General features: G+C 38.8%; 1 protein-coding gene across 3 annotated transcripts in view; it reads left to right on the plus strand.

The window, feature by feature from the left end:
* Nucleotides 1-27,268, plus strand: part of SLC2A9 (solute carrier family 2 member 9) — a 313,753-nt gene that overhangs the window by 17,559 nt on the left and 268,926 nt on the right. Inside the window, exons 1-4 of one of the 3 annotated variants that reach the window (XM_036763748.1) lie at nucleotides 1,094-1,370; nucleotides 8,929-9,027; nucleotides 22,019-22,179; nucleotides 26,737-26,861. In XM_036763748.1, the coding sequence (XP_036619643.1) occupies nucleotides 1,239-1,370; nucleotides 8,929-9,027; nucleotides 22,019-22,179; nucleotides 26,737-26,861 (517 nt within the window). In that variant the 5' untranslated portion in view covers nucleotides 1,094-1,238. Of the gene's footprint in view, nucleotides 1-1,093; nucleotides 1,371-8,928; nucleotides 9,028-22,018; nucleotides 22,180-26,736; nucleotides 26,862-27,268 lie in introns of those variants that run through there. The other 2 variants (XM_036763745.1, XM_036763747.1) reach the window with 2 other exon arrangements.

Here is a 27,268-nt window from a genome sequence, read left to right on the forward strand (position 1 = left end):
AGATGTCTTAACTCATCCGCGAGGTCTTCATGAGGTTAGACATTTGAAGGCAGAGAAATATGTTCTAGTAACCTCCTCCTTCATGATGATGATGATGATGGAGTAAGAGATGAAGAAAAGGAAAAAGGATAAGAAATATTTGAGAAACTCTATGTCCAAAGAAGAATAGCTACAAACAGCAAAATCATAGATTGAAAGCTGGAAGGGACCTTAGAGGCTATCCAATCCAACCCCTTCATTTTACAGATGAGGAAACAGAGGTAAAGAGGGGTTAAGTAACTTGCCCAAGGTCACACATTGGCAGTTCGATGTGGAGATTGAACTCAGATCTTCTCAACTGCAAGTCTAATCCTAGTTCACTAGGCATCCATAATAAGCCAAGGACTAACTCATTTCTAGTTTGTCCAATAGCATCCTACCTTCAAACACACACACACACACACACACACACTCGTACTATACACGCGCGATAATAATATTCAGACCAGTCCTGGAATCTGCCATTGCTTTGATAAGAACACTGTCTTGGAAAAGACACTGGTGATGGATTAGAGTGCTTGGCTACCACTAACTGATGGTATGACTTTACCTAAGTCATTTCCCCTTTTAGGTCTCCAGAGTTCTCATTTGTAAAATTAGGGAGTTGGATTAGATCACTTACAAACTTCTTTCCAGCTCTGATGTTCTAAGTCCAAGATAAATGTATTCACTTCACCTTCAGGGTCTCCAGTGTCTTTTGCCCAGAGAGCTGAACAACACACATGTCTGAATCTTCCACCCCAGAACTTAAACTTAGGTCACTTGGTGGCATCTGGAAGGAAGGAAGGAAGAAAGAAAGAGAGAAAGGGAGGGAGAGAAGAAGAAGGAAGGAAGAAGGAAAGAAAGCAAGAACAGGCTTGCTTACTCATATTTAGATTCCTGATTTCTGAGATGACTGTTTCCCTCTTGCGGTTTTGCCTTGTTATTACAACCGATTGCTTATAATCATGCTACAAGAGAAAAGTTGCCAATATCCTGTTCAGTAGGAGTGAACACATTTCCTGTTCTGCTCCTGCCTCCCTTCCTGTGGACTCTGCCTTCTTGCTAAGTGTGGGAGAGTGCCCTGTTCATTTCGCTGTCACCTTCCATCCCTTGTTCCAGGCAGCAGGATTGCCGGGATAATTGCTAAACTAGGCAATTAGCTGCCAAGTCAGCACGATCCTCCCTCATCTTAAAGCAAACAAACAAACATTTACTGCATGGATTACTCTGCACAGAGATTAGCACATGGCACCAGAAGGGAACAAGGCAGTATGTTTCTAATTCCAGATAGGGCGCAGCCTGAATGTGAACACCTGATGAAAAGAATTCCAAGTATGAAAAAAAGAAAGGTAAAGAAATCTACTTCTGGAGGATTTCTGGAGCTGCGGTAGTAGAGCCTTGAGCCTCAGTTCTTGGCCCCTTTCTGGTGGCCCGGAAGTGAGAGGTGGCTGGGAACGCAATTACTGTTTCCTGCAGCTGGGGTTTCTCTGAAATTTTCTCTAATCGCCCTTTCCCTTCCTCTTCTCCCTCCCCTTCCCAAGGATCAAAGCTCTCCCCAGTACTTGTCCTTCCACTCTCCATTAAAAATAGAGTAATATGGAATTGGTTTATTACTTTCTTAGCTAAGTTCTTTGAGGGCAGGGGACTAATTTATATGTTATGTCTTCTTCACCCTTCTTTCTTCCCACCTAGCATAGTGCCTGGCACCTACTCAGTGTGCTTAATAAAAGTTTGTTAACTTGACTTATGGCAGGGTGGGGTACTGTATGTATGCAACAAAAGTATTTCACAAGGCAGAAAGTGCCAGAAACAATGGATGGATCCAGACAAAATACTTAAAAGCAGCTTGAGGAAGGCAAAACCTCTTTCTGCTGGATTGGGGCTATGGGACCAAGGAAGGCTTAATGGAGGAGGCTGTGCCTGATCTAGGGCTTGATAGAAGAGAAGAATTTTATCAAATATTGGGTTCCAGGAATGAGGAACAGAAAGCTGGAGGGAGACCATATAGTGAAACCAGGTTAGGGATTAGTTATTAGTCCAAATTGGTTGGAATACAGAGTGTATTGAGGAGTAAAATGTGAAATAAGGCTGATATTTTGTCATAAATATGATAGGGACCCAATGTCTTGTCTTGATGAAGACACTGATATGATCATGCTTGTCCATCAAGAAGAATCTTTTTGCTGATAGAGAAGGCATGATCAAAGAGGAAAGCTGAAGGTAGGGAAGAGTTAAGAGGTTGTTAAAAGGATAAAAATGATCTAATACCAATAATTAAAATCAATACATTTCCTTATGATTTAAAAGTATTTTCATATATAGTATCTCATTTTTTGAAAAATAAATGTGTGTGGTATTAAAATATGTATTTTTGGGACAGCTAGGTGGTGCAGTGAGTAGAGCACTGGCCCTGGAGTCAGGAGAACCTGAGTTCCAATCCAGCCTCAGAAACTTGACACACTTACTAGCTGTGTGACCTTGGGCAAGTCGCTTAACCCCAATAGCCCTGCCTTCCCCCCTCTAAATATATATATATATATATATATAATATATATGTATAATATATATATATTACTCTTTATTCAAATGTGGTTGTCCTTTGAATATACCTCTCATCTGTATTATTGATTATTGATTTTGACAATAATCTTATGAGGTTGACAGGGGGAATATATGTTCTTCATATGACAGATGAGGGAATTGAGGCTCAGAATGATTAAATGACTGACCAAAGGTCACAGAGCTATGTCGTTGTTATGGAACCCAGGTCTCCTTACTCTCAGTCCAGTGTTATTTCTACTACATCACATATAAGTACTATTCCATAATGGTGCCAGAATACAAGAGCCCTACATTAAAGAGAATGGGGGGAGGGTATGGAGAGAGGCCCATATGAAATTGTTCCTAGTCAAAGCTGTCAAGTCCTCGTCTTCAGTCCTTGTCTTCACATTTTGTGCCCTTTAAACCTTGGAGTGACTTCCTCGGTGGGTAGTCAGTGCCCTCAATCTAATCGCCTAACCCTTCCTTTGTATACCTTCACCAAAACTTGTTCTTAGATTTCTACTTCACTCACTTCAATATACTTCAATAACTTTATGATCTCATTTACATGAGTACTTGGTACAGATATTAACTCACTCATGCTTTCTCATCCTGAGTGACTCTTGTCTATGTTGTCCCATGAATCCTCCACAGACAATGCACCCTGTGACCTGGAGGTGCTCTTCTGGTCTCTTGCCTTTCTGTGGGTGCAAGAACAATATTTGGACTTTGCCTCCGTTATTCTTTACTCTTGTTACTTGATTGACCCACCTCTTTTTCTAATCACATATATCCCTTATGCCACTTCTTTCAGGCAAGTTACCATTGGTAATATGCTATAGCCTAATTATGGCTGTCATGTACCTGCTCATTGATTTGAGTCACCTACAGTGACAGTTTTGATTCTTTGGCAATATGGTGTTCCATGATTTATAGCCACAGAGCTTTGCTGAAAGAATGTTGGAGAGATGCATGATGATCCCTCTCAAGTAGATTTATATTTTAATGCGGATCAAACCTATAGTTGAAAATTTGACCTTGAACTGGGAGTCAGTAGACCTAGTGGCCAATTGCAACTGTACCACAGACCAACTGTGACCTTATGCAAGCCACCTCCTTTCTTTGAACCTCAGTGTTCTCACCCTAAATGAGGGGGCTGGACACCATGATATTTAAGATCCTTTCCAGTTCTGGCATCTGAGGTGAAAGAGAATGAAGTCAAAGATGACTGAGGTTTTGAACCAGGTAGATTGCAAGAATACTGATACCCTTAACGGAAATAGGGAGTTTAGGAAGAGTAGGATTAGGAAGACAAATGAGTTTAATTTTGAAAGTGTTTAACAAGGTGGAACTGTCCAGCAATTGGTGATATGAGATTAGAATTGAGGAGAGTTATAAGGGTTGCATATGGGCTGGAATCCAAAGATTTGGGAGTTGTCTGAGAAAAGATGAATGCATGGGAAATTCTGAGATCACTAACAGTGTACAGAGAGAAGAGAAGAGGGCACAGGACAGAGGAATAAGAATAAGCAAGCATTTATTAAGTAGCATAGCATAGTATGCATTGCATTGTACCATTCTACCATGAGCCAGGAGAGAAGGTACTTTTAGCACTCTAGAGGTATGCAGTCAACCAATCTATCGATGAGCATTTGTTAAGTATGTGCCTGGCACTGTGTGCTAAGTGCTAAGGATTAACAAGAAAAGAAATAAAAGGAAAGAAAAAAGAGCAAAAACAATCTCTGACCTCATGGTGCTTACATTCTAACAGAGAGGACAAGACTTATTTAAATAGGTGCATACAAGATCCATAGAGAGCCATGGGAAGGTAATCTTAAAGGGAAAGGCACTAGCAGCTGAGGAGAGTGGGAAAAGTCATTTACAGAAGATGGTATTTGAGCTGATTCTTCCTAGAGGAAGTCAGAGATTTTGGAGGGAGCACATACCAGGTATGGGGGGAGGGTGGCCATTGCAAAGTCCTGGAGATGGAGAAGAGCAAGAAGGCCAGTATAGCTGGTAGAGTGTGCGGAGGGAGCTAATCTGTAAGAAGTTTGGAAAGGTGGGAAGGGGCCAGGTTGCTAAGAGTTTTAGATGTCAAACAAAAGAGTTTATATTTGATCCTAGAGATAAAAGGGAGCCCTGAAGATTATTTAGTAGGGCTGACATCCTTAGACCTATAGTTGAGGAAAATCAATTTGACAGCTGTGTGGAGAATGAACTAGAGAAGAGAGAAACCTGAAGCAGGGAGACCAGTTGGAAGGCTATTATAGTAGTCCAGACTGTTAGAGACAGCTGAGGGGCTCAGTGGCTTCCTGGATTCAGGAAGACCTGAGTTCATATCTGGCCTCAGACACTCAACAGCTTAGTGACCCTGGGCAAGTTACTTAACTACCACCTACCTCAGTTTCCCTCATCTGTAAAATGGGAATCTCAATAGCGCCTCCCTCACAGGGCTGTTGTAAGGATCAAATGAGATAATATATGTAAAGCACTTAGGACCGTTGTGCTAAGTGTTCCTGGGACATGGTAGGACTTTAATAAATGCTTATTTCCTTTCTTCCTTCCTTCCTTCCTTCCTTCCTTCCTTCCTTCCTTCCTTCCTTCCTTCCTTCCTTCCTTCCTTCCTTCCTTCCCTCTCTCTCTCTTTCTCCCTTCCTCCCTTCCTCCCTCCCTCCCTTCCTCCCTAGAGGTAATGAAAATCTGAACTAGGGTGATGACTGTATGAGTAGAGAGAAAGGGGTATATATAAAAGATGTTATAGAAAAAGAAATAACAAGGTTTGGCAACTGATTTGATATATAGAATGAGTGAGAGTGAAGATTGAGGATGACACCAAGGTATTGAACTTGGGTGACTGGAAGGATAGGGCTGCTCTTGAAATTTGGAATAAGAGAAGAAGGTAGGAAGAAAATCAGGGGAGAACAGGGTCATGAAAATCCAGAGAAGAGACATTACCCAGTAGGAGAAAGTGATCAACCTTGCGTGTCAGATGCTTCCAAGAAGTTAAGAAGTATAAGAACTGACAAAGGGTCATTGGCTTTCTCAATTAAGAGGTAATTGGTAACTTTGGAGAAAGTAATTTCATTTGAGTAATGAGCTCAGAGCCAAATTGGAGGGAGTTTAGAAGACAATGAATGGAAATGAAGTGGAGACATCTAGTGTAGGTCAACACCTAGTATGGCTAGCTCTTTCAAGGTGTTTAGTTTAGAAGGGAAGGAAAGATATAGGATGACAGAAGGAATGATGGGATCTTGTGAGGGTTGTCTAGGATGGAGGAGACATGGGAAGCAACCAGTAGACAGGAGAATATTGAAGATTAGAGGGAGAGTGGGGATGATAATGATGCAATTTGCTTGAAAAGGTGACAAGCGAGGGGGATATAGGTTTCCATGAGGGCAAGAAGATGGAAGCAGTGTGATATGAAAAGGTCCAATATTCAGGGAATTTTGGTAACAATTAAACAAGGTACCATAGGGTATGATGGAAGGGGAAGATAGGGCAGGAAAAAGGATTTGAGTGTGGAAAGGCTGAGGTAGACAGAGATAAAGTAACAGGGAGTGAAAGCAGTGGAAGGAATTTTTTCCTGGGCAGCTTCGTATTCTGAGTCAGGGATGAACAATAAATAAATTTGCTGGTTCATTTATTGGCTCAGATATTTTCTCTGGGAGGCTTTTATATTCTCTGTTAGGGCTATAATCAAGATGTAGCCTCAAGAGAAGAAGATAGAAAGGCTGGTTAACTGGAAACCCAGATTCTCTGTTGAATAATCCAAAAAGGAATATTTGTTTCTTCTGTCAAAATTTCATATATCTTATCTCTAAACATACATGGTAAATGCCCAGTAAAAACTTGCAGATAGATCGACATGACTGACTGAACCTTTGTCATTTGGGAGGAGCTATGTGACTGAAAATAATGAGATCCTTCTCTACCTCCAAGCCAAGTAAAAATAGAATTTGGCCTTGCATATACACAGTCATCAGTCTGATGGAGACCCTCAGGACCCAAGTACAATCAAATGATAGAGGTGGAAGGGACATTAGAGTGTAGAACATAGAAAATTAGAGATTCAAAGGATCTTGGGTCTCAGAACATAGAATTTCAGAGCTGGAAGGAATCTTAGAACATAAGATCAGTCAATCAGTCAATCAGCAAGAATTTATTAAGGTTCTACTATTTGTCAAAGGCTGTTCTGGGTATCAAGAATGCAAAACCAAAAATGAAATGGTTCCTGTTCTCAAAGAGCTTACATTCCATTGATGGAATATATGTAAGTAAATAAAAAAAATAAAGGAAATCAAAGTAATTTTTTGGGCAGTTATCAACAACTGAATGAATTGTGATAGATGTTCTGTAGGAGGCAGAATCAATCTAATAAGTAAACATTTATTAAGTACCTACTATGCGCCAGGTACTATGCTAAGTGCCACGGATACAAAAAAAAGGCAAAAGACAGTCCCTGCCTTTCAGGAGCTCACAATCTAATGAGGGAGACAACAAACAAATATATGCAAAATAAACTATATAGAATAAAAAAAGAAATACTTAACAGAGGGAAGGCACTAGAATTAAGAGAGATTGAGAAAAGCTTTCTGTAAAGATGGGATGTTAGTTGGAACTTTAGAATCCAGGGACGCCAGTAGGTGGAGATGAAGAGGGAGAACATTTAAGGCACAACGGATAGCCAGAGAAAATGCCCAGAGCAGAGACAGAGTATTTTGTTCATGAAATAGCAAGGAGGCTAGTGTCACTGGATTGAAGAATATGTGATGGGGAGTAAGTTGTTAAAAGATTGGAAAAATAGGAGGGAGCTAAGTTATGAAGAGTTTTGAATGCCAAACAGAATGTTTTGTATTTGATTCTGGAGGCAATAGAAAACCAATGGAGTTTATTAAGTGTGTGTGTGTGTGTGTGTGTGTATGAGAGAGAGAGAGGGAGAGACAGAGAAACAGAGACAGAGACAAACATGGTTGGATTTGTGCTTTAGGAAAATCACTTTAGTGGCTGAATGGAGGATAAATTTGTGTGGAGAGAAACTTGAGGCAGGCAGACCCACCAGCAGGTTATTGCGGTAGTCCAGGTATGAGGTGTTAAGGCCCTGCACCATGGTGACATGTGTCAGAGGTGGAAGGGTATGTATTTGAGAGGTGTTATAAATTTGGCACATATTGTGTATGGGGGTGTGTATGAGAGATTGTGAGCAGTCAAGGGTGACTCCTAGGTTGTGAGTCTGAGGGACTGGGAGATTGGTGTTGCCCTCTATAGTGTTAGGGAAGGTAGGAGTAGGGAGAGGGTTGAGGGGGAAAGTTAATAAGTTCTGTCTTATACATATTGAGCTTAAGATGTCTGAAAGGCAGTTACAGATGCAAGACTGGAAATCAGCAGAGAAGTTGGGGCAAGATAGATTTCAGAATTGTCGGAATTGAGATGATAATTAAATCCTTGAGAGTTGATGAGTTCGTCAAATGAAATAATGAAATAGTGTAGAGGGAGAGGAGAAAATGACTCAGGACAGAACTCTGTGGGGCATCTATGTTTTGAGGGCAAGATCTGGATGAAGATCCAGCAAGAAAGACTCGAGAAGAAGTTGTCAGATAAGTAGGAGGAGAACCAGGAGAAAGTGAAATCCTGAAAACCCAGAGAGAAGAAAGCATCAAAAAGAAGGTAGTGATCAATAGTGCCGAAGGCTACAGAGTTCAAGAAGGAAGATAGAGAAAAAGTCATTGGATTTGGTAACCAAGAGATCATTGGTGATTTGACTTTGAGCTGAGCTTTGAAGGAAGCTAGGGAGTCCAAAGTATGGAGGGGAGTGGATTCACTCCAGGCTCAGAGCATGTAGAGATCTTAGAACGCAAAACAAAGAACTTTGGAGTTGGAAGGGACCTTTGAGATTAGCACCTAGAATCTTGGAAGCAGAAGGGCTTTATAGATCGTTTACTTCAGAGATTCTTAACCTTTTTTTGTGTCCTGTGCCCCTTTGACATCTGGTGAAGCCTATGGATCCTCCTCAGAATAATGTTTTTAAGTGTATAAGATAAAGTACAGAGGGTTACAAAGAAACTTATTGAAATACAGTTATCAAAATTTTTAAAAAGTCAACAGACATCATCTTAAGAATCCCATATCTAATCCAACCTCCTCATTTTGAAAAGAGGAAAAAAGCCTATTTGAGCTATAAAGCAGAAATTAACCAAAGCAATCTAATGTAACGCAATACAAGAGAATGAATTTTCTTTCAGAATTATTTTCACAGTGGTAAAGTAAGTCATCCTAGCTAAATCCCATTATGTGTAAGTGACTAGCTGTAAGGGTTCTGTTCAAATTCATATTTTGATGATGTCTAATTACCTTTTCTTATTTCGCCAGGACTGGTCATGTTCTCTCATCGTGGCAGCTCTTGTTGGGGCCTTTGGCTCTTCCTTTCTCTATGGTTACAATCTTTCCGTGGTCAATGCTCCTTCCCAGGTAAGTACTAAAAGACAACTAGATAATCGGCCCAGCAGAGGGCAACCTTGTATTATCCACAGTTTCAGCTGGAAAGCAGTGCCATTTTGTCGCACAGAAACACTGTACCATAATCCTCTAGCTACCTTTTTGGCAGCTCTGGTTTTAGACCATTCAAAGAGGCAATGCCGATGCCTGCTGGAGAAAAACATTGCATGCAAGCCAAATTGAACAGTTCATTTTACTTTATTTTTAAATTAAAAAAATGCATTGTTGCCATTTGATTTTATGCCTTCACTATTTTTCTTTACCTTCTCCATCCTGAACCCTTCCTTCTTGACTACTAAGTCAGTCAAGAGACATTTATTAAGTACTTCCTATGTGCCAGACACTGTATAGGTGCTGGGATACAAAGTCAAAAGTAATTCTTGTTTTTAAGGAGCTCATTCATCATCCAGCTGGGAAAGAACATGTTTCATATAGGTATATACTAAGTCTATATTGAAATGATCCAAGTTCATTTTGAAGAGGGAGACACTTGCGGCTAAGGAGGTCAGGAAAGGCTTCCTAGAGAAGGTGACATTTGAGCTGATTCTTGAAAGGTATTCTAAAATTTAGAGGCATAGAGGGAATGTATTTCAGGCATGAGAGACAGCCACTGCAAAGGCTGGAGATGGGATATGGAACATCAGGTATGAGGAAGAGGCAAATAAGAAATATGTAATAAGATTGGAAAGGTGGGTTGGGGGACAGGTTGTGAGGGGCTTTCAATGTCAAACAGCAGAATTTAGAAGTAATAAATCAGTTAACAAACATTTATTAAGTACTTACTATTTGCTAAACACTGAGATCATGAAGCTTTTTTTTTTTGAACAGGGGAGTAGTTTGGAGTAGATTTATCTAATTAGATCATAATTTTAACCTCTACCACTTAAACTTATTCCTTTGTCTCATTCCCTATTGTATTTTAATGGAGGCCATTTACAAAGGCATAACACTATGTGGCTCTTTAATAATATTAGAAAAGAATAAAAATAAAATACATTAATATTCCTATTGTGGGTATCTCCTTCCAGTGCACATAATTCTCTTCGGGTTCATGCTAACCTCACTTTGGCAAACAAACCCCAAACCCAGAAGGTCAGTTTATTTTTCTAGCTACTTTCACAGGGACTTAGTAGAATGTCTATCCTGTTTTTTTCCTACTCATAGCCAAACCACCTAGTTAGCAGAGATGACTCTAGAACTCAGGACTTTTGGTCTCTCTCTCTTTTTTTTCTTTGTCAAATATAAATACCTTTTGCTTTGATATCTCCTTACTTTTTATAATCCTCCTGGTCTCTCTTATTCAGTGATGTTTTTCTCTTTCAAGATGGCTCAGGCCTGGTTCTTCTAGCAATCTGAATTGAGTATTGATTCCCTTGTTTAGACCTCTGCTCTTGTGTAATTGTATTTTTGTCTACTTCCACTCTGGCAGATATGATGGGAGAGGATTTCTCTACAGGGAATAACAGGTTTTCTCTCATTCTTTTTCAGGTGCCAATGCTCCAAGTCTTTCTTTCACCTTATTTTCAGTCCTGCTTTCTTCATTCTGCATTAGTTCATGCAAGTTGTCCCATGTTTCTCTGAATTCTACAAATTCATTATTTCTTATGGTGTAGTATTCTTGAAGACTCCCCAGAGAGTTTTTGTTAGTATGGATTCTGTCTATTGATATTTATCAAATTCAAAGTGAAAACATCTTAGTATTATTTTGAAAATGGCTTTGAGCTAGTGAATCCCTTAAAAAGGTCTTAGGGACTCCCCAAAGGGTGCCTGGACCATACTTTGAAAAGTATTGATGTAATGGATAGGACACTGGACTTGGAGTTAAGGAATATGTGGGTTCAAATTCTACCTCAGATATTTACTATCTGTCACTAACTGAACAGGACAGCTAATCTTTTTGTGCTACAGTTTTCTCATCCATAAAAATGAGGAAATTGGGCTTCTTGGCTCTGAAGGTCCCTTCCAGCTCTAAATGCTATGATTCTGACTTCCAATCTAGTATTCTATCCATATCCCTCTGCTTTAGGGTAAACATATACAATAGGATTATTGTATGTACCATATGTATATGCTATATGTACAGCTCATTCTATACTCCTATAATACAGAGCCAGGTGGAAAATAAAAAATTACATTTCAGCATCATCTAACTCAGCCACGGAGCACTCCCTGATGGCATTAGGGACTGATTTTTTACAAACCATCTTCAGTTGGCCACAGAGCGAATTGACCAGGGAAGCTTTTGTGCCGGCTTGATGTCATTCAATAGCCTGCTCTGTGTGAACAACGTTAACTCAGCCGTGTGGAAGCCTGATGTTCTTTCTTCTCTAAGACAATCAACTAAAATTTTACCTCAGAGACTGGCAGAGAAATGGGGAAAAAAGCAGCAATCTCAAGCAATAAAATGTTAAACCCAATCATCATGAAAGATGAGAATTATTTTTTTGCAAAATGTTTTATGCATGGTTTTGTTATCTTTTTATATCACTCTTGGTTCCCAATAATACGACTCCAGCCCCAGCTGCAAAACCCTGTCTTATGACAAAGAGAATAAAACAAACCAACCTATCGGCTGTCCGACTTTATATGCAGTATCTGTGTCTATATTCTCGCCTCTTTCTATTGAATACAAAAGCACCTATTATTTTTATTACAAGGAGGGAAATGCTTCGTTATCAGTGCTCTAGAATCAAGATCGATCAGTGTAGAATTCTGATGATTTTTAAATGTTGTCTTCCGTTACTTCATCATGGTCATTGTGTATTATTCTCTTGATTCGGATTTTTGTCCTCTGTGTCAGTTTTTGTAGGTCCTCCCAAATTCCTATGAAGTCTTCACTTTTGCTTTTTCTTAGGATTGGATGATAATTTTGGCTGGTGACACTCTTCTTTAAATAAGGAAAACTATGTCCCATAAATTTCCCATGGCAGATGTTCTCCATCAGCTGGGAGCCTTCCTCTGGGTCTTCACATTTCATGGCTACTAAGAAAAGCATGAGAGTTGCATTCTATCTTATATCCCTTGTTCACCTATATAACTGGTCTATCTTCTTTTCTGATAATACATTTCCTTGAAATCTTTTAAGTTGCTTGTTGTGACCATGACATTGCTGATATTACGTTGTATCCTGTTTACATCCTGTCTCTCCACTGCTCTTTTGGGTTATCTGAAGATTTGATTCTTTTACGATCCGTGATTTGATTCTACAAGCTCAAATACCACTTTCTCTTGAGGGAGATCGCCCAAGACCTTGAGCCCAGAAGCTGAAAGTGGTGTCCCGAGCTAAGACAGAGTCAGTATCAGGATCAACAACGGAGTTTAGAGTTCAAGTGAAGATCTATATGGCCTTGATCAGTCCAAGAGGCTTTGATATAGATACAAGCAATAGGAGTAAAGGTTGAATAAAGAGTACTCAGTGAGCTGGGATCTATGTATCAGGATCAACAACGGAGTTTAGAGTTCAAGTGAAGATCTATATGGCCTTGATCAGTCCAAGAGGCTTTGATATAGATACAAGCAATAGGAGTAAAGGTTGAATAAAGAGTACTCAGTGAGCTGGGATCTATGCTTTTCAGACATTTATGCTTTTTTTCACCTCCCCCTTACCTTCTCTAAATTCACCACAGTTGGACAATATTGACTATTACTAACATATTCTCAATATCAAAGGCTAACTCTCAGTAACCATAGCCATAGAGGTTCCAATAAGTGGTAAATACTTCCACTTTTCCTTGTGAAACTCCAATTTTCACCTCTGCAAAATGGGGATAATTATCTCTGTGCCATCCACCTTAAAGGATCCTTGTCAGAGCTTAAATGAGAAAAATTGATGTAACGTGCTATATAGATGAACTATATTCACTTAATTGCCTTTAGTAAAAGAAATTGTGTCAGAAGATACTCTATTAGTACTTGCAAAAGGTAGGCTGCCATGGTTCTTAATAAATAAAGAGGCTTCTCTCTTAAGACATCTTGCTTCTAGTCCCCAGGGAAATGTACAAAGAAAGAGTTAGATTCCATCCGTGCTCCAGGACTGTTCTTTCCTTGTGTGCCAACCTCATTTGTTTTCAGGGAACAGTAATTGCAAAAGGTCCCATTTCTAACTGTCATACTCCTGCTATTACTAAAGTGCCCTTATCATATAGTGGTTATAAAACTCCCATCAGCTCTTTCAGAGGTTAATGACCTTGTCTGAGAGAAGTTGCCCAGAGAAGTGACCTCAGGTACCTTATTTTATTTTTAGAGTGAAAGGTTGCATCCTGTCATCAATGATTCATTTCTCTAAAGCATCTAGGTACATTTGATTTCTAACGTGAGTACACTGAATTCTTTCTATGTGGTTGTCCTTGGGGTGAAGGCTAATGGAACTTTGCCTTATGAATGAGACTAGATCTATTTCTAGATATTGTAGGTATGTATTACATATGTATGTAGTATATTATATACATACATGCATATGTGTGTATACATTAAGGATCTGTGATTTCTTTAGTGCATCAGTGATAGATGGTTGCCCATCTACAGTTTAGTAGATGAGAGAGTTGTCTGATGCTTTTTAAGACTAAGTGACTTACCCATTGCTCACAGGGCTAGTGTGTGTGTATGTGTGTGTGTGTGTGTGTGTGTGTGTGTATTCACATATATGGTTGCTGATGTTTGTATACTATTTATTAGTTTACAAAACATTTTTCATACTCGAATTTATCCTCAATAAATATGTAGATAATAGAAGTAATATGATTAATATTATTATTAATTTATTATTAACCGCTTCTATTAATATAGTACTTTAAAGTTTGCAGTTATTATATATTATCTTACTTGATTCCATGTGAGATAGATGCTATTACTGTCTCCATTTTACAGATGAGAAGAAACAAGACCAAGAGAAGGTAGGGGACTTGACCAGGTTCTCATAGCTAGTAGGTGACTAAGACAGAATTTAGACTTAGGTCTTTTTTATATGAAGTACAGATCTCTAGCCATGATATCACCTTTAAAGATAGCTAAATTGAGCTTCAAAAAGGTAGATGACTTACCCAAGGTCACACAAATAGTAGGTGACAGAGGCAGGATTAGCATCCAAGTTTTCTAATACTAAATCCAAATTTTCAACATAATGCGCAGAATGTCACGTACATGTGAGAATATTATATATGTATGATATAAATAAAAAATTTTCAAAATTTTATATTAAGTTATACCAAATTTGAGCTGAGCTTCGAAGGTAGGATATGGAGAGTTATAGAGAAGTACTATTTGAGGCAGCCCAGGAAGGATGTAATTCAGTTCATTTCAGGCAAGTAACATTTAGTCGGTCGACTAACATTTATTAAAGCATGTTCTACATGCCAGGCATTGTGTGCTGGGGATATAAAGGCAGAAACAGTACCTGATCCAAGGAGCTTAGAGTCTAAAGTTTATAATTGGATTCAGTTCAATGCACATATCTCTTGTTAAGTAATGAATATCATGATGAAAATGGCACTCAGGATAATTATTAAGAGCAAAAACAAAATCATAATTGGGCATAAGGGAGAGGCATTTTAAATTCCACCAATTGAAATTGTAAACATTTTATAGTATCTTGGTTTATTCAAGATGGACACGTTGGAGACTGGCAATAAGAGTAACTTTTTTTTTATTATAGATATAGCTAATCACACACATATACACAGTATATGCACATACTTCTAAATAAGTAACCTGTTATCTTCCCCCTACCCTACATGGAATCTAAGCCAGACCTTCCTGAGATGGAATTGTATGTAATTTTTAACATTTATATATCTTTTTGGTCACTCAGATTCAGTCAAAGGGCTGGACTTGAGGACCTAGAGGGCCACATTTGGCCTTGAGGCCGCAGGTTCCCCATTCCTGGAATGGCAGGTATGAAACATGTGACCTACAAAACCAGTTGTGTGATTGCGTGATTGTAGGTAGGAAGTGTCTTATACATTCTCTTGCAAGGAATTAGAAGGTGGCATTCTTCATTATTAAACCTCCACCTGAACTCATCATTGGCCTAGATGAAAAGAAGACAGAGAGCACCTGGATGCCAAATCAGAACACTTCACTTTGAGTTCTGCCTATATCCAAACTTGGATTCAGTCAAAGGGCTGCACTTGAGGACCTAGAGGGCCACATGTGGCTTCGAGGCCACAGGTTCCCCACCCCTATCAGTCACTTTGAGCTTCCAGACAATGGTTGTATATTCCAAATAATTTTTGACAATGCCTCTCAAAATGGGAACAATTGGCAGTGATTTGAAAGGTTTCTGCCAGTCTCCATAATCATGGTACAACATGAGGATAATAAAATATATTTTTCTACATAATGACATCTCTTTGTTTCCTGAGGTACATTGGATGATAAAGAGATTTCTGGGGGGTTGTTAACAGTTGGCTTATCTTCTCTGTTCAGAATGGATTTTAACCACCTCTTCCCTCCCCCCAAACACACACACAAACACACCTTTTATTTTCAAAAGACAGATATAAGCACTTCAATCAATGCTTGATTGTCAAGAGGGCCCAGATGATTGCTTCTTACAGTGAACTCTCCCATCAGAGAAACCCACGCACACATCTGAGCTCAGTGGAGCTTAAAGGATTTTGAGTCAGAAGAGACCTGAGAGGTCATTTAGTCAGTCCAACCCTCTTATCTTATTTGCATCACCCGTCTCACAGGGCTGTTGCAAGGAAAGAGACTTGTCATCTCAAGCTGCTGCAGAAATGAAATGAGTTACTATTATTGTGAATTTACAAGTGAGGAAACTAAAGCCCAGAAAGCTTAAGCTCAAAGTCCTATAGTTAGTAAGTGCCAGAGCCAGGGTGAAACTCAAGTGTTTTGAAACTGAGTTCAATTCACTTTTTACTACCCAAGAGGTGTCTCATCTGTAAAACTGGTAGTGCTTTTACAGATTTTTTTTCCTTTTAAACTTGTATCCATAACTTTTATATCACATTATTTCTAAATATTCCCTCTCCCTTACCTAGAAGGCCATACCTTCTAAGATAGATGAAAAAGAAAGGGGGAAAAGAAGTGGTTCAGAAAATTTAACCAATCAAGGCTAATCTTATGTGGAATAGTCTGTGCCCATAGTCCTCCAACTCTGCAAAGAAGTATGTACCTGTAGGGGTGGATGGTGGAAGGAAGCCATTCTTTTCTCTCCTTTAATGTTGAAGTTGGTCAGTGTAATTACACAGTACTTGGTTATGTTTTGTTTTGGGTGATTGTGTTCTTTCTGTTTACATTGTTGTGGTCATTGTGTATGCTGTTTTCCTATTTTTCATTACTTTGCCCTGTGTGAATTCATACAAGTTGTCCACTATGTCTCTGAATTGTTCATGTTCCTACTTTCTTATTGCATAATAACATCCCCTTACACCTATGTACCACAACTTATGGAGTCATTCCCCCTGTCTACTTTGCTCTCTCTTCTCTGCTACTACACAAAGAGCTGTTACGAATGTTCGGATATATGTGGAACCTTTGTTTCCATCTTACACCTCCTTGGAGCGCCTAGCAGTGGGATCTCTGGGTCAACGGGCATGGATATTTTAGTCACTTGTTGTAATACAAATTGCTTTCCAGAAAAGTCAGACCAATTCACAGTTCTACCCGTGCAGTGTTGGTGTGCCCGTTTACTTATGGCCCCTCCAATATTCCCATCTTTTAATCTCTTTGTCAGTTTTTTGGGAGGTAGAGTGGGGCAATATGACATGAAATCTCAAGAGCTGTTTTGTGTTCCTCTCAATGATCTGGAGCAATTGTTCATATTGTTAATCTTGATTAATAGTTTCCATTTCTTCTTTCGAGATCTGATTTGTTTATAGACTTTTACTATTCTTCCATTGGCTTTATAGTATTTATCTGATCCTCACCATAGCCCTGTAAAGCTGATCGTAAAAGTTTCGTTTTCCCACTTTAACAGATTAGAAGATTGAGACTTGGAGAGAGCTATGTAGCTAGTGGCAGAAATGGAATGGGAATTCAATCTAAATTCAATTTTTAAAATATTTATTAAGTACCCTTTATTTGTAGGTCACTGTGCTAAAAGTAGAAAAGGGAAAAACTTAACTATTCCCTTCCTTCAAGCAACTTATATTTTACTTGGAGGATGCAATATATACATAAATAGGCAAAGGAATTGGTGATAGACTAGAGCTCACAAGAGAGATTATGGTTGGTTATATATACATGCTTATGTTTTTGTCTGTGTGTGTATATATATATATGTATATATACACATACACCTATAATACAATGCTGATATATTTTGTATATACAACATGTATTTACACGCACACACATATACATATATGTACACACATATGTATTCATGTATGTTGCATTGTAAATATATGTATATATAAACAGGTGGGTAGATGACAGATAGATATATGTAGAGATGATAATTGCTCCCATTGGGATTAATGGGAACTAAATAGAAATTATAGAGAGTCAACATGAAGGCCTGAAGCTTTGGGGGACACAAGCTTTTGGAAGATAAGATAACAGTCCTACAAAATGGATTAAGAAGGAATGGTCAGGTAGCTATGAGGAGAAGCAAGATGGAGTAGTGTCATTGAAGTCAAGAGGAGTATCTATTCAAGAAAAGGGGGATGGAGGACAGTGGTAGTAGCTGGAGAAGTCAAAGAAGATTACGTCTGAAAAGGGCCACTGGATTTACCACTTAAGAGGTCACTGGTAATCTTGGAGGGGCCAGTTTCAGTAGAGTAATGGGGTTGGAAGTTATGTTGCAATGGGCTAAAAAGTGAAGGCAAGGAGAGGAAATGGGAGAAAATATGCATTTACAAGTGTAGATGACTCTTATTTTAGGGGTTTGTGAAAGTGAGACTAGATATAAGGTGGTAACTTGAGGAGATGGCAAGGAGAAGGGTGTTTGTAGGCAGCAGGGAGGCAGCTAGTGAATAAGAGGAGACTGAAGATGAAAGAAAAAGAGAGAATGATGAAGGAGGAAATTTCCCAGAAGTTATTAGAGTGCATAGGATCAAGGGCACAAGTAGATGGGTTGGTCTTGACTAAAAAATTGGATTATATCTTCATCAGATTTGATTAAAGGATATGAGAATGGAGAATAGTATGTAGGGGTATTGAGGAATGGAGTAGGAATAAGATGGAGTTCATGATGGATGACTTCAATTTCCTGACAAGTAGGAGTTGAGGTCCTTGGCTGAGGGATAGATAGTAGTGTAGAACTAGAGGAGAGAAAAGAAGGTTAGGACTGGATGCTGTGAGGATCATGCTGTAGGGTTGATCAGGCTAGAATAAATGGATTGTCTTGTAGCACACATTTTTTTAATGAAAAGTTTCGTTGATATCTTTTTTAAATATCATATTCATTTCCAGACACATTCCTTCCTTCCTACTCTATCCAAATATGCATAATTGAATCCTCCCTTGTAATAAAGTCAGCAGATACAGTGATAACATCTGACAGTGTAGATACCACTTGGTTTCTGTATCCTCCCCCATCCCTTGGAGAGAAAGGGAAGTGTATTTCATTATCTGTTTGCTGGGACCAAGACTGACCATGACATTTACTCAGAATTTGGATTCCTTTTAGTATCCTTTCCATATACATTATTGTGGTCATGGTGTACAGGGTTGTCTGGGTTCTGCTTACAGCACTGCATCAATTAACGCAAATCTTCTATGGCTCGGTGGAAAGAGCAAGGGCTCTAAATTAGAGGAACTGGGTTCAGTTCCCACTGATCTGAACTTCCTGCATGACCTTGGACAAGTTGTTTAATCTCCTTGGAGCCTTTGTTTCCTCACCTGTAAAATTAGATGGTCTCTGAGATCCCTTCCAGCTCTAGATGTATGGTGATGCCCAACTTCTCTAAATTATTCATATTCATAAATTCTTACTACACAATAATATTCCATTTTATATTTCATTACATTCATATGCCACAAATTCTTCAGTCAGTTGAAGGACATCTACCTTGTTACCATGATTTTGCTGCCACAAAAGTACTGCTCTGAATATTTTGGTATATATGGAACATTTCTTTTTGTCTCTACTCTCCTTTAACCTGTCTTTAACTACAATTCCCAGTAGTGAGATCGCTGAGTCCAAAGGCATGAACTAAGCTGTATTTTTTTTTAAATTCTGAATATTTTTTTCAGAATTGTTGGGCCAATTATATCTCCACCGACAATGATTTTGTGTCTCTGTTTTCACTGTGATACCTCTAACAGTGAACATCTTTTATAATATTTGATAATTTGATAGTCATGAGATGAAACCTTTGTTGTTTTTATGCACATGTCTCACTAGTGAATTGGAACCTTTTTCATGTGGATAAGTTCAAGTTGTTAATTCGAAATTCTTCTTTTGGAATCATTTTTATCCTTTGCCCGCTTATAAATATTTATGACAATTCCCTATATAATTTGGATATCGGTTTATTGTTAAAGATACTTGATGCAAAGTCTCCCCTTCACTTCTAACTTTTAGCAGCACTGATTTTTATTAGTCCAAAAATGAAACAATACCAGATCTCAAGAAGCTTATGTCTTATCAGAGGAAATTGCATATATGTAAACAGATATATTTAAAACAAATAGAGGATAAATTTTTGAAGAGGAAGATCCTAGAACCCTGAAGGAACCATTTATGGTCTCAGTTAGGAGCTGTTGCTTGAACAGTTTTGAAGGAAGCAAGGGATTCCAAAGGGTAGAGGTGAAATGGGACTGCATTCCAAGAATGGGTAAAGCTAGCCCAAAGGTGTAAAGACAGAACATGGAATATCATATAGGACAGAAAGCAGGTAGTTGTGGTAATCCAGGGTCAGGGTAAGCCTAGGTGTGAGTGGCAATAGGACAAGAAAACAAGGTATTTGAGGATGGGCAAATAATCTATAGTTGAACTAGAGAACCATAGAGTCGTGAGTGTGATGGGAGAAAAGTGAGTCCAGACCAGGGGTCATAGGGTCAGAGATAAAAAGCTATAAGGGAACTCAGAGGTCTTCTAGTTCAGTTCCCTTAATCACATAAGTTCAGTTCCCTTAATCATATAAGGAAACTGTAGCCTAGGGAGGTTTAATGATTTGCCCCAGGTCACACAGTTATTATTAGGGATAGGATTTGAACCATGAGCCTTATTCCAGAGACAGTATTCTATTCCCTGTAACAGATCAGGGAATAGTAGATGTCATGGTAAGGATGAGGAGAAGAGAAACAAAGCGGAATAGGGGGTTATGATTAAAAGGAAGAATTTTATAGTTCTGGATCATGGATTTAGAATAGTTGTGGGTGTAATAACAAATGCTCATGGGTTGATTAATCAATTGATTATATCCAAAGTATGATCGTTCAAGTGGGGGGCTTTGGTGGAATGATGCAATGGGTAATGCTTGAAGAAGCTGGTGGTTGGCCAGGATGGTTGATGTTGCATTGACTTATATATTATCATCCTAAGCGTTTGGGGTAGAGGAGTAGGTTGTGAACCTGGTGCTGACTGACTCCTTGAGAAAGAAAGGAAAATAACATTGATAAATTAGGCCAAGCAGCTATAGCTGGATGAAGTGAACCTCTAAGAAATGAAGTTCCTGCATGATAGGGACAAAGGGACAGTATGGATATAAGGATTCGGTATAAGCATGGGTGTAAGGATTCTTCCTACTTCTCCTGGTCCAGTGTGTTAAGGGATACAATACAAGGAACATTTAGTCCTGAAGAAGGTTGGTGAGGGATGCAGTATGTTCAGGGTAGAGCCAAGTTACTCTTAGTACCACAAAATGGCAAGAAATGGAGGTGAAGGGATCTAGGATGAAAGAGAGTTTGGTAACAATGGAGTGTGAGTGGCAGAGAGACCAATGAAAGGGGAGAACAGAAGAGGCTATGTGCCAGGCAAGGATAGGCTTAGGTGGATTGGGGAGAGGAAGCAAGGGGAAAAGACTTTTTTCTATTTAGGTATCACCTTTGAATAACAGGGAGAGGGGAGAAGGAGCCAGAAGAATCAGTTGATCAGGGCCCCTGTCCTCTAGGATCCTGCAAAGACTGAATATATTATGGTGGAGGGGTGGGGGGCAGTGGTGGCATTAGCCACTCTAAACACAGGGGATCCAGGGATGAGAGCCAGGTGGAGGTGCCAGGGAGTTGGTTTTCTCATTTTTTTTAAAGGCTAGACTGAATGTATGTTCAATGTCAGGCCTGTAGCCTCATCCTAAGGTGTCGAGACACACGCAACAAGCCCTCAGCTCTCAGTCATTGAATTCCTCTCTTCCTACCCCTCAAACATTGAATGAGTAGTTGCTTGGTTTTTTTTTTTTTGGAGCCCTGGATTTCCCTGTTGCTTCTAATTGGAAATGATCTCTCCCTTGTCTGATCTCATCTCTCTGTATTCCTCTTACCTATTAATGACATACACATCATTATTATATTATATATGATAGTATATATTATATTTATTTATGTACAAATCCCTTCTACTGGACCTTGATGTCAAGCACCCCTTGTTCATGTCGCATCTCCCTTGGTATCTGGTGCAGTGTCTTGAACATAATAGCCATGCCAAAAAAATTTGTCAATTAATTCACTGTTTTCCTAATATGTATTGCCTTTTCTAACAGCTCCATTTTGATGATTTTAGCCATCTCCCTAGTATGACATTGTGAGCTAGCACAATACCTCTTCTCTTTAACAGGAGTAACAAGTTATTCAGCTTATAAAAGTGCATGGAACATTCAAGTTAAAAACTTAAAAAAATCTGACTTAAAACCTTAGGAACCTAAATGTTTTCATCCCTCATCCTAGGGATGAACAAATTACTTCCTCTCCCTGGTTAACATGAGGCCCTTTGGAGAACTTGACTACCTATGTATTTTGTATATCATCAGGGCAGAATTTTTTTTTGTTGCTGTGGGTGTAGGTTATATTTTAGCTTCTAAGATCCAGAAAAAAGAAATAACAATATGCCATTTATTTCCAGTATATCAAGACTTTCTACAATGATACTTGGGAAAAAAGACAAGGTCATTCAATAGATGAAAATACTCTAATGCTGCTATGGTCTGTGACTGTGTCGATTTTTGCTATCGGTGGCCTCGTGGGCACAATAGCGGTGACTTTCATTGGAAAGGTTCTTGGAAGGTGAGAATATAGCTAAGTAAGCTGCTTCTGTTTGCTCATCTAATAAACTCATTAAGCAAAATGTAAAGTTGTAGCACGTGATCCCTCTTCCTCAAAAATCATACTGTGATGTCTTATTATTGGTAGAGCTTGTTTCATCATATGGCAAAGGGCAATAGGAAACATCAGTTCATGGATACTTAGTCACCTTGTCTTGCCATTCTTATAATGAGCCAGAACAAACATGCTACCGTGATGATAACTAGTATGTATCCACATCCATTACAGAGAAAGTAGATAAATTCTATAAAAACTGAAATGATGCTCTGAACTAAGTCAATCTATATCTTGATATGCAGTGACTTCTATGTGAATATAATTACTCAGGAAGACATAAAAATTATGTTAGATAACAAAGTATAAAATTCAAGAAATGAAAGATCACAGGTTTATAGAGTACACGGATGCCTCACACCTATACATCCTGAATACTATTTTCAAAAAATGAGTAAGAAAGCATTATATATTGTGAACAATCAACAATATTCCCCCATGATGTCACTTTAACAGTCAGGAAACAAGTGAGTTACTGATGTGAGAGTCATTTTGAGACACTGTGTATGATTATAGCAACTCCTTGCTGTTGACGCTGAGTAATGGAAAATGGACAAAAGTTGATACTTTGACCAACTTTGATTATCCCCCTTTTTAGAGGTAACTAACCAATGTAAAATAGTTGCTCATAGCCTAACACTGGTTTAGAGTACAAGCTCACTTGCAAAATATTACAGAAAGGAGACAGGGAAGATTAAAAGAAGTATTGTCACACAAATAGTGAAAAATAGTTGAGAAGAAAATGAAGCTGCAGAAAGCTTAACATAAAATCCAACTAAACCAGATAATTCCTTTTTTTTAAAAAAAATTATTTAATTTTTTTAAATATATCTAGTTTTCAGCATTGATTTTCACAAGAGTTTGAATTACAAATTTTCTCCCCATTTCTACCCTCCCTCCCACTCCAAGATGGCATATATTCTGGTTGCCCTGTTCCTCAGTAAACCAGATTATTCCTAATGCATTTATGGAAGAAACTAGGGGGACAATAAATAGATGTAAAATACAACAGATCTGTTGGCATTTTTATAAGTTTCTTCATTTATAATGATAGGAGAACCATTAAGTTTAGACCCCACCATTTTGTTGGGGCAGCTAGGTGGTACACTGGATAGATCACTGGGCTTGGAATTAGGAAGACTCACCTTCATGAGTTCAATCTAGCCTCAGATACTTACTAGCTATGTGACCCTGGGCAAGTCACTTAATCCTGTTTGCCTCAGTTCCTCATCTCTAAAATGCTTTGGAGAAGGAAATGGCAAACCACTCCAGTATCTTTGCCCTGGAAACCCCAAATGGAGTCATGAAGAATCAGAGGCAAATGAAATGATTCAACAACACCAACAATTTCTGCTCCAAATGGACTAAGGAGGTGGAAATGGCAATGAAGAAATGAAATTAGAAAGAATGGTATGACCAGACCAAACACATAGAGAAGAAATTCATGCTGGAGGTAGAGTGATGAAGAATCAATTCTTGAATTGATCCTCAAGATTTTTTTTTTTAAAGAGGAGAATGTTGCAAAAAGAAAAACCTCCAATCAGAGATAATTCCTTTTACTCCCAATAAAACACACTCAAGAACTAAATGAGAATTCATGACCTTTCTTATATCTTTATGTTTATGAGAATAACCCATTTGTATATCGAGGGGAACTTTGACAAAAGCACAGAAAAGGAACAAGCAAGCGTCTGCTGAGAATTATTTTTTTTTGCAGGCCACATCTTTACAGTCCTATAAATGACAAAATCATTGAGAATATAAAATTCTGTTTATGACTAAGTTTTAGAAAACATTTAACTCAAGATATCTACCACTGGAGTAACAGCAATTAGGACCACACATCACAACACTGAAGAGAAGGAAGGAAAATTTACAGGGAAGTTACTAATTTCATTAAACCCTGGAATATTAGCAAGCAAAGAGGGCAAAAGAGATGACCCTAACCATCCCCTCTGGAAAATACCAAAATGAATGAAAAGCACACATTGCCCGGGTTATAACAGGCAGGTGGATGAGCTCCCTGTCAAATTAGTCAATCAATTTCTTCTTAACAAGTGGGAGACTTAACATGCTCCCTGACTCCTCCCCATTGCCACTGCTAGATCTTGCCTCTGCTACCATCACTAAGCAAATTCTTTTGTTTTGAGCTATGGGTCTATATGAACCTGTTGAGACCCTTGTTTACTCATTACTTCAATTCCAGGGAATTTTTTCTTCTTTCTTAAGTATTTCAGCAACTGGATCAAAATTTTTCTCTCTATCCCAAACCCTACTCTCATATTGAGAATTTCAATATTTAAAAAAATTTTTTTATATTTTTTCATTTCCCCCCCACAATGTTTTATGTGCTTCTCCCCTTGATCTAATTTCCAAGCTCTTTAATCTCCCCAGCTCTCGTTATCTATGTATCTCCATTTTGCTTTAGTTATCCACTAGACCATACCATCACACCAAAGCACCATCTTTGAACTATGATATTAAATCATGAAATAAATACCTGTGTCTGATTATAATCACTTGTCCCATTTTTCTGCTCAGTCTTAAGTCTGTTTTTCATCCTCACAGTGATTCTTAGACTCTCCATGCTTCCCTGTTCTCTCAGTCCCTCACTCTTGTCCTCGCCTCATTTTCTTCCATTCATACTTGGTTCTATAGTTAATCAGTTGAATGATACAATGCCCTTCACCCTTGATTCCCTTGCTACCCTTGATTTTACACCATTCATTCCTGAAAAGTTTTCATCATTAAAGGAACCCTAGCGTACGTGTTCTTTGCCAAGGTCCTGTGACTCAAATCCTAGTGGTCTTTCCATTATATACCACATTTGGGTTTGCTTTCAATGGAACCATTCTTCATGTTTCACAGAACTTGGAAGACAGGTATGACCTATTTCCTCCACTCTATACTTAGTCTATGTGGTTTTTCTTAGGTTAGAACCTTGTTTTTTTTCTAGTCCAAGGAAAAGAAAAGTAAGCATACACCTTAGTATGCCTAGGAAAGTAAAGCTCCCTTTGAGGTCTTTGTCTGTATCTGAGTTGGACTGAGTTAATATATGATCCAATGTTCCTATAAATGCAAATCTAATACATTTTTAATAACCCGTCCTTTGCTTAACAGCAAGGGGAGTATCTGGACAAGATATAAGCAGCTAGGTGCCATAGTGGATAGGACTTGGAGTCAGGAAAACCTGAGATCAAATCCTGATTGATACACACACAGTCTGTGTGATACCAGGCAAGTCAGTTAACCTCTCAGCCTCAATTTCTTCATCTACAAAGTGAGGGTCTTAATAGTACCTACCTCCCAGGATTGTTGTGAGGATGTAAAAATCAAATGAGATTTTATATGTACGCACATGTACATATACACACATGTATGCATGGGTATACATGTATATGAACATATATACACATGTTATCTGTAACTTGTATATTCTATACACATGCTACTTACATATTCTATAAACACACATATGTGGCTTTGGAAACCTTAAAGTGCTTTATAAATTGTTATTATTATGCCATGCTCTCCCAATAGGCACTGACACATTCGTACCACCAGGTCACTCCCGTGGTGCTCCCAATCACTTGGCCACCACTGGAGTTCAGGCTATCCACGTGTCATAGCCATTTCCCCCGTAAGCCTGGGAAAGCTAACATTTCCCACAAAGGTCAGCATCAGGTTCCTCAGCCATTGTTGGCTCTTATAACAGTCTAGAGTCTTAAACACAGAATCACAGATGCGCAGGGTTCAAAAGGACCCCAGAGTTCCCAAGTCTGATATATCTTTGAACAGAAATCTCTATGATATCCTTGAAAAATGGTTCTCAAGTCTTTGCTTGAAGACCTCCAGTGAGGTGGAACTCACTGCTGCCTGACAGGTAGGCCATTCTACTTTCAGATAGCTTAATTCTTGGGAATAATAATTGAAAATTCTTGGGAAGCTCTTCTTTTTGTTGAGCTGAAATCTGACTCTCTGGAACTTCCAATGCATTGTTCCTTGCTCCACCCTCTCTATCTAAACATACTCACCTTAGGAAGCCATGCCCAATGCCAGGTCATCATGGTAAGTTTCCTGGCCTGTTTTGTAGCAAGTTAGTCACTAGTATTCATTTGATAGTGAGGTTACATAGTGGTAAGCTCAAATACTTTACTATTCATAGACTTTTAGAACTGGAAGAGGTCTTAGAGGTTATCCAGTCCAACCCCCTGATTTTGTTGAGATGGAAGACCAAAGAAGTAAGTTAACTTGCTCAGGGCCTTACATCATTTGTGTCAAAGCTAGGATTGGAACCTGAGTCTCTTGACTTTGAATCTTGTTCTTACTTTCCTCCACCTTTTTTTCTTTTACTTGATTTGTCAAGTACGTAGTTCATGCAGTTGTTTGGCACTATCATGCAGAGAGGTAAGAGGAATATCTTGATACAACTCTGTGCTGACTATACTTCTCTCATTCTTCTAGGAAATATATGTTATTAGTCAACAACGCATTTGCCATTTTAGCCGCATTGCTCATGGCTTGCTCACAGGAAGCTGGATCCTTTGAAATGCTAATCCTGGGTCGGTTCATCATGGGCATTGATGGAGGTGAGATGGCTGTTTTATTGATTCTGCTAGCAGTGGAAGATATCCTAGGAAAGTGTGTGACCATTGGCAAAGTCATGGCATCCTCTGAGTCTTCGTTTCTTCATCTGTATAATGGAATTTAATAATCTTTACACTACTTACCTTAAAGAACTGTTGCACAAAGAAAATGCTCTATAAACGTTAAAATGTGATAGGCTTTACAGGACTGAAAGCTGGAAACAACCATAGACATCACCTAGTCTGATTCCTTCCTTTTATAGAAACTGTGTAGGCCAAATGACTTGCCCATGATGACTCATTAATAATTGGTGAAGGCAGAACTTGAAAACCACTTTTCTGACCTTCAAGTCCAGTATTCTTTCCCCTGTTATATGTATACTGCTTATTATTGGGATGTGGATTGGAAC

Source organism: Trichosurus vulpecula, chromosome 6, assembly GCF_011100635.1.
Source record: "Trichosurus vulpecula isolate mTriVul1 chromosome 6, mTriVul1.pri, whole genome shotgun sequence".
Taxonomy (NCBI): domain Eukaryota; kingdom Metazoa; phylum Chordata; class Mammalia; order Diprotodontia; family Phalangeridae; genus Trichosurus; species Trichosurus vulpecula.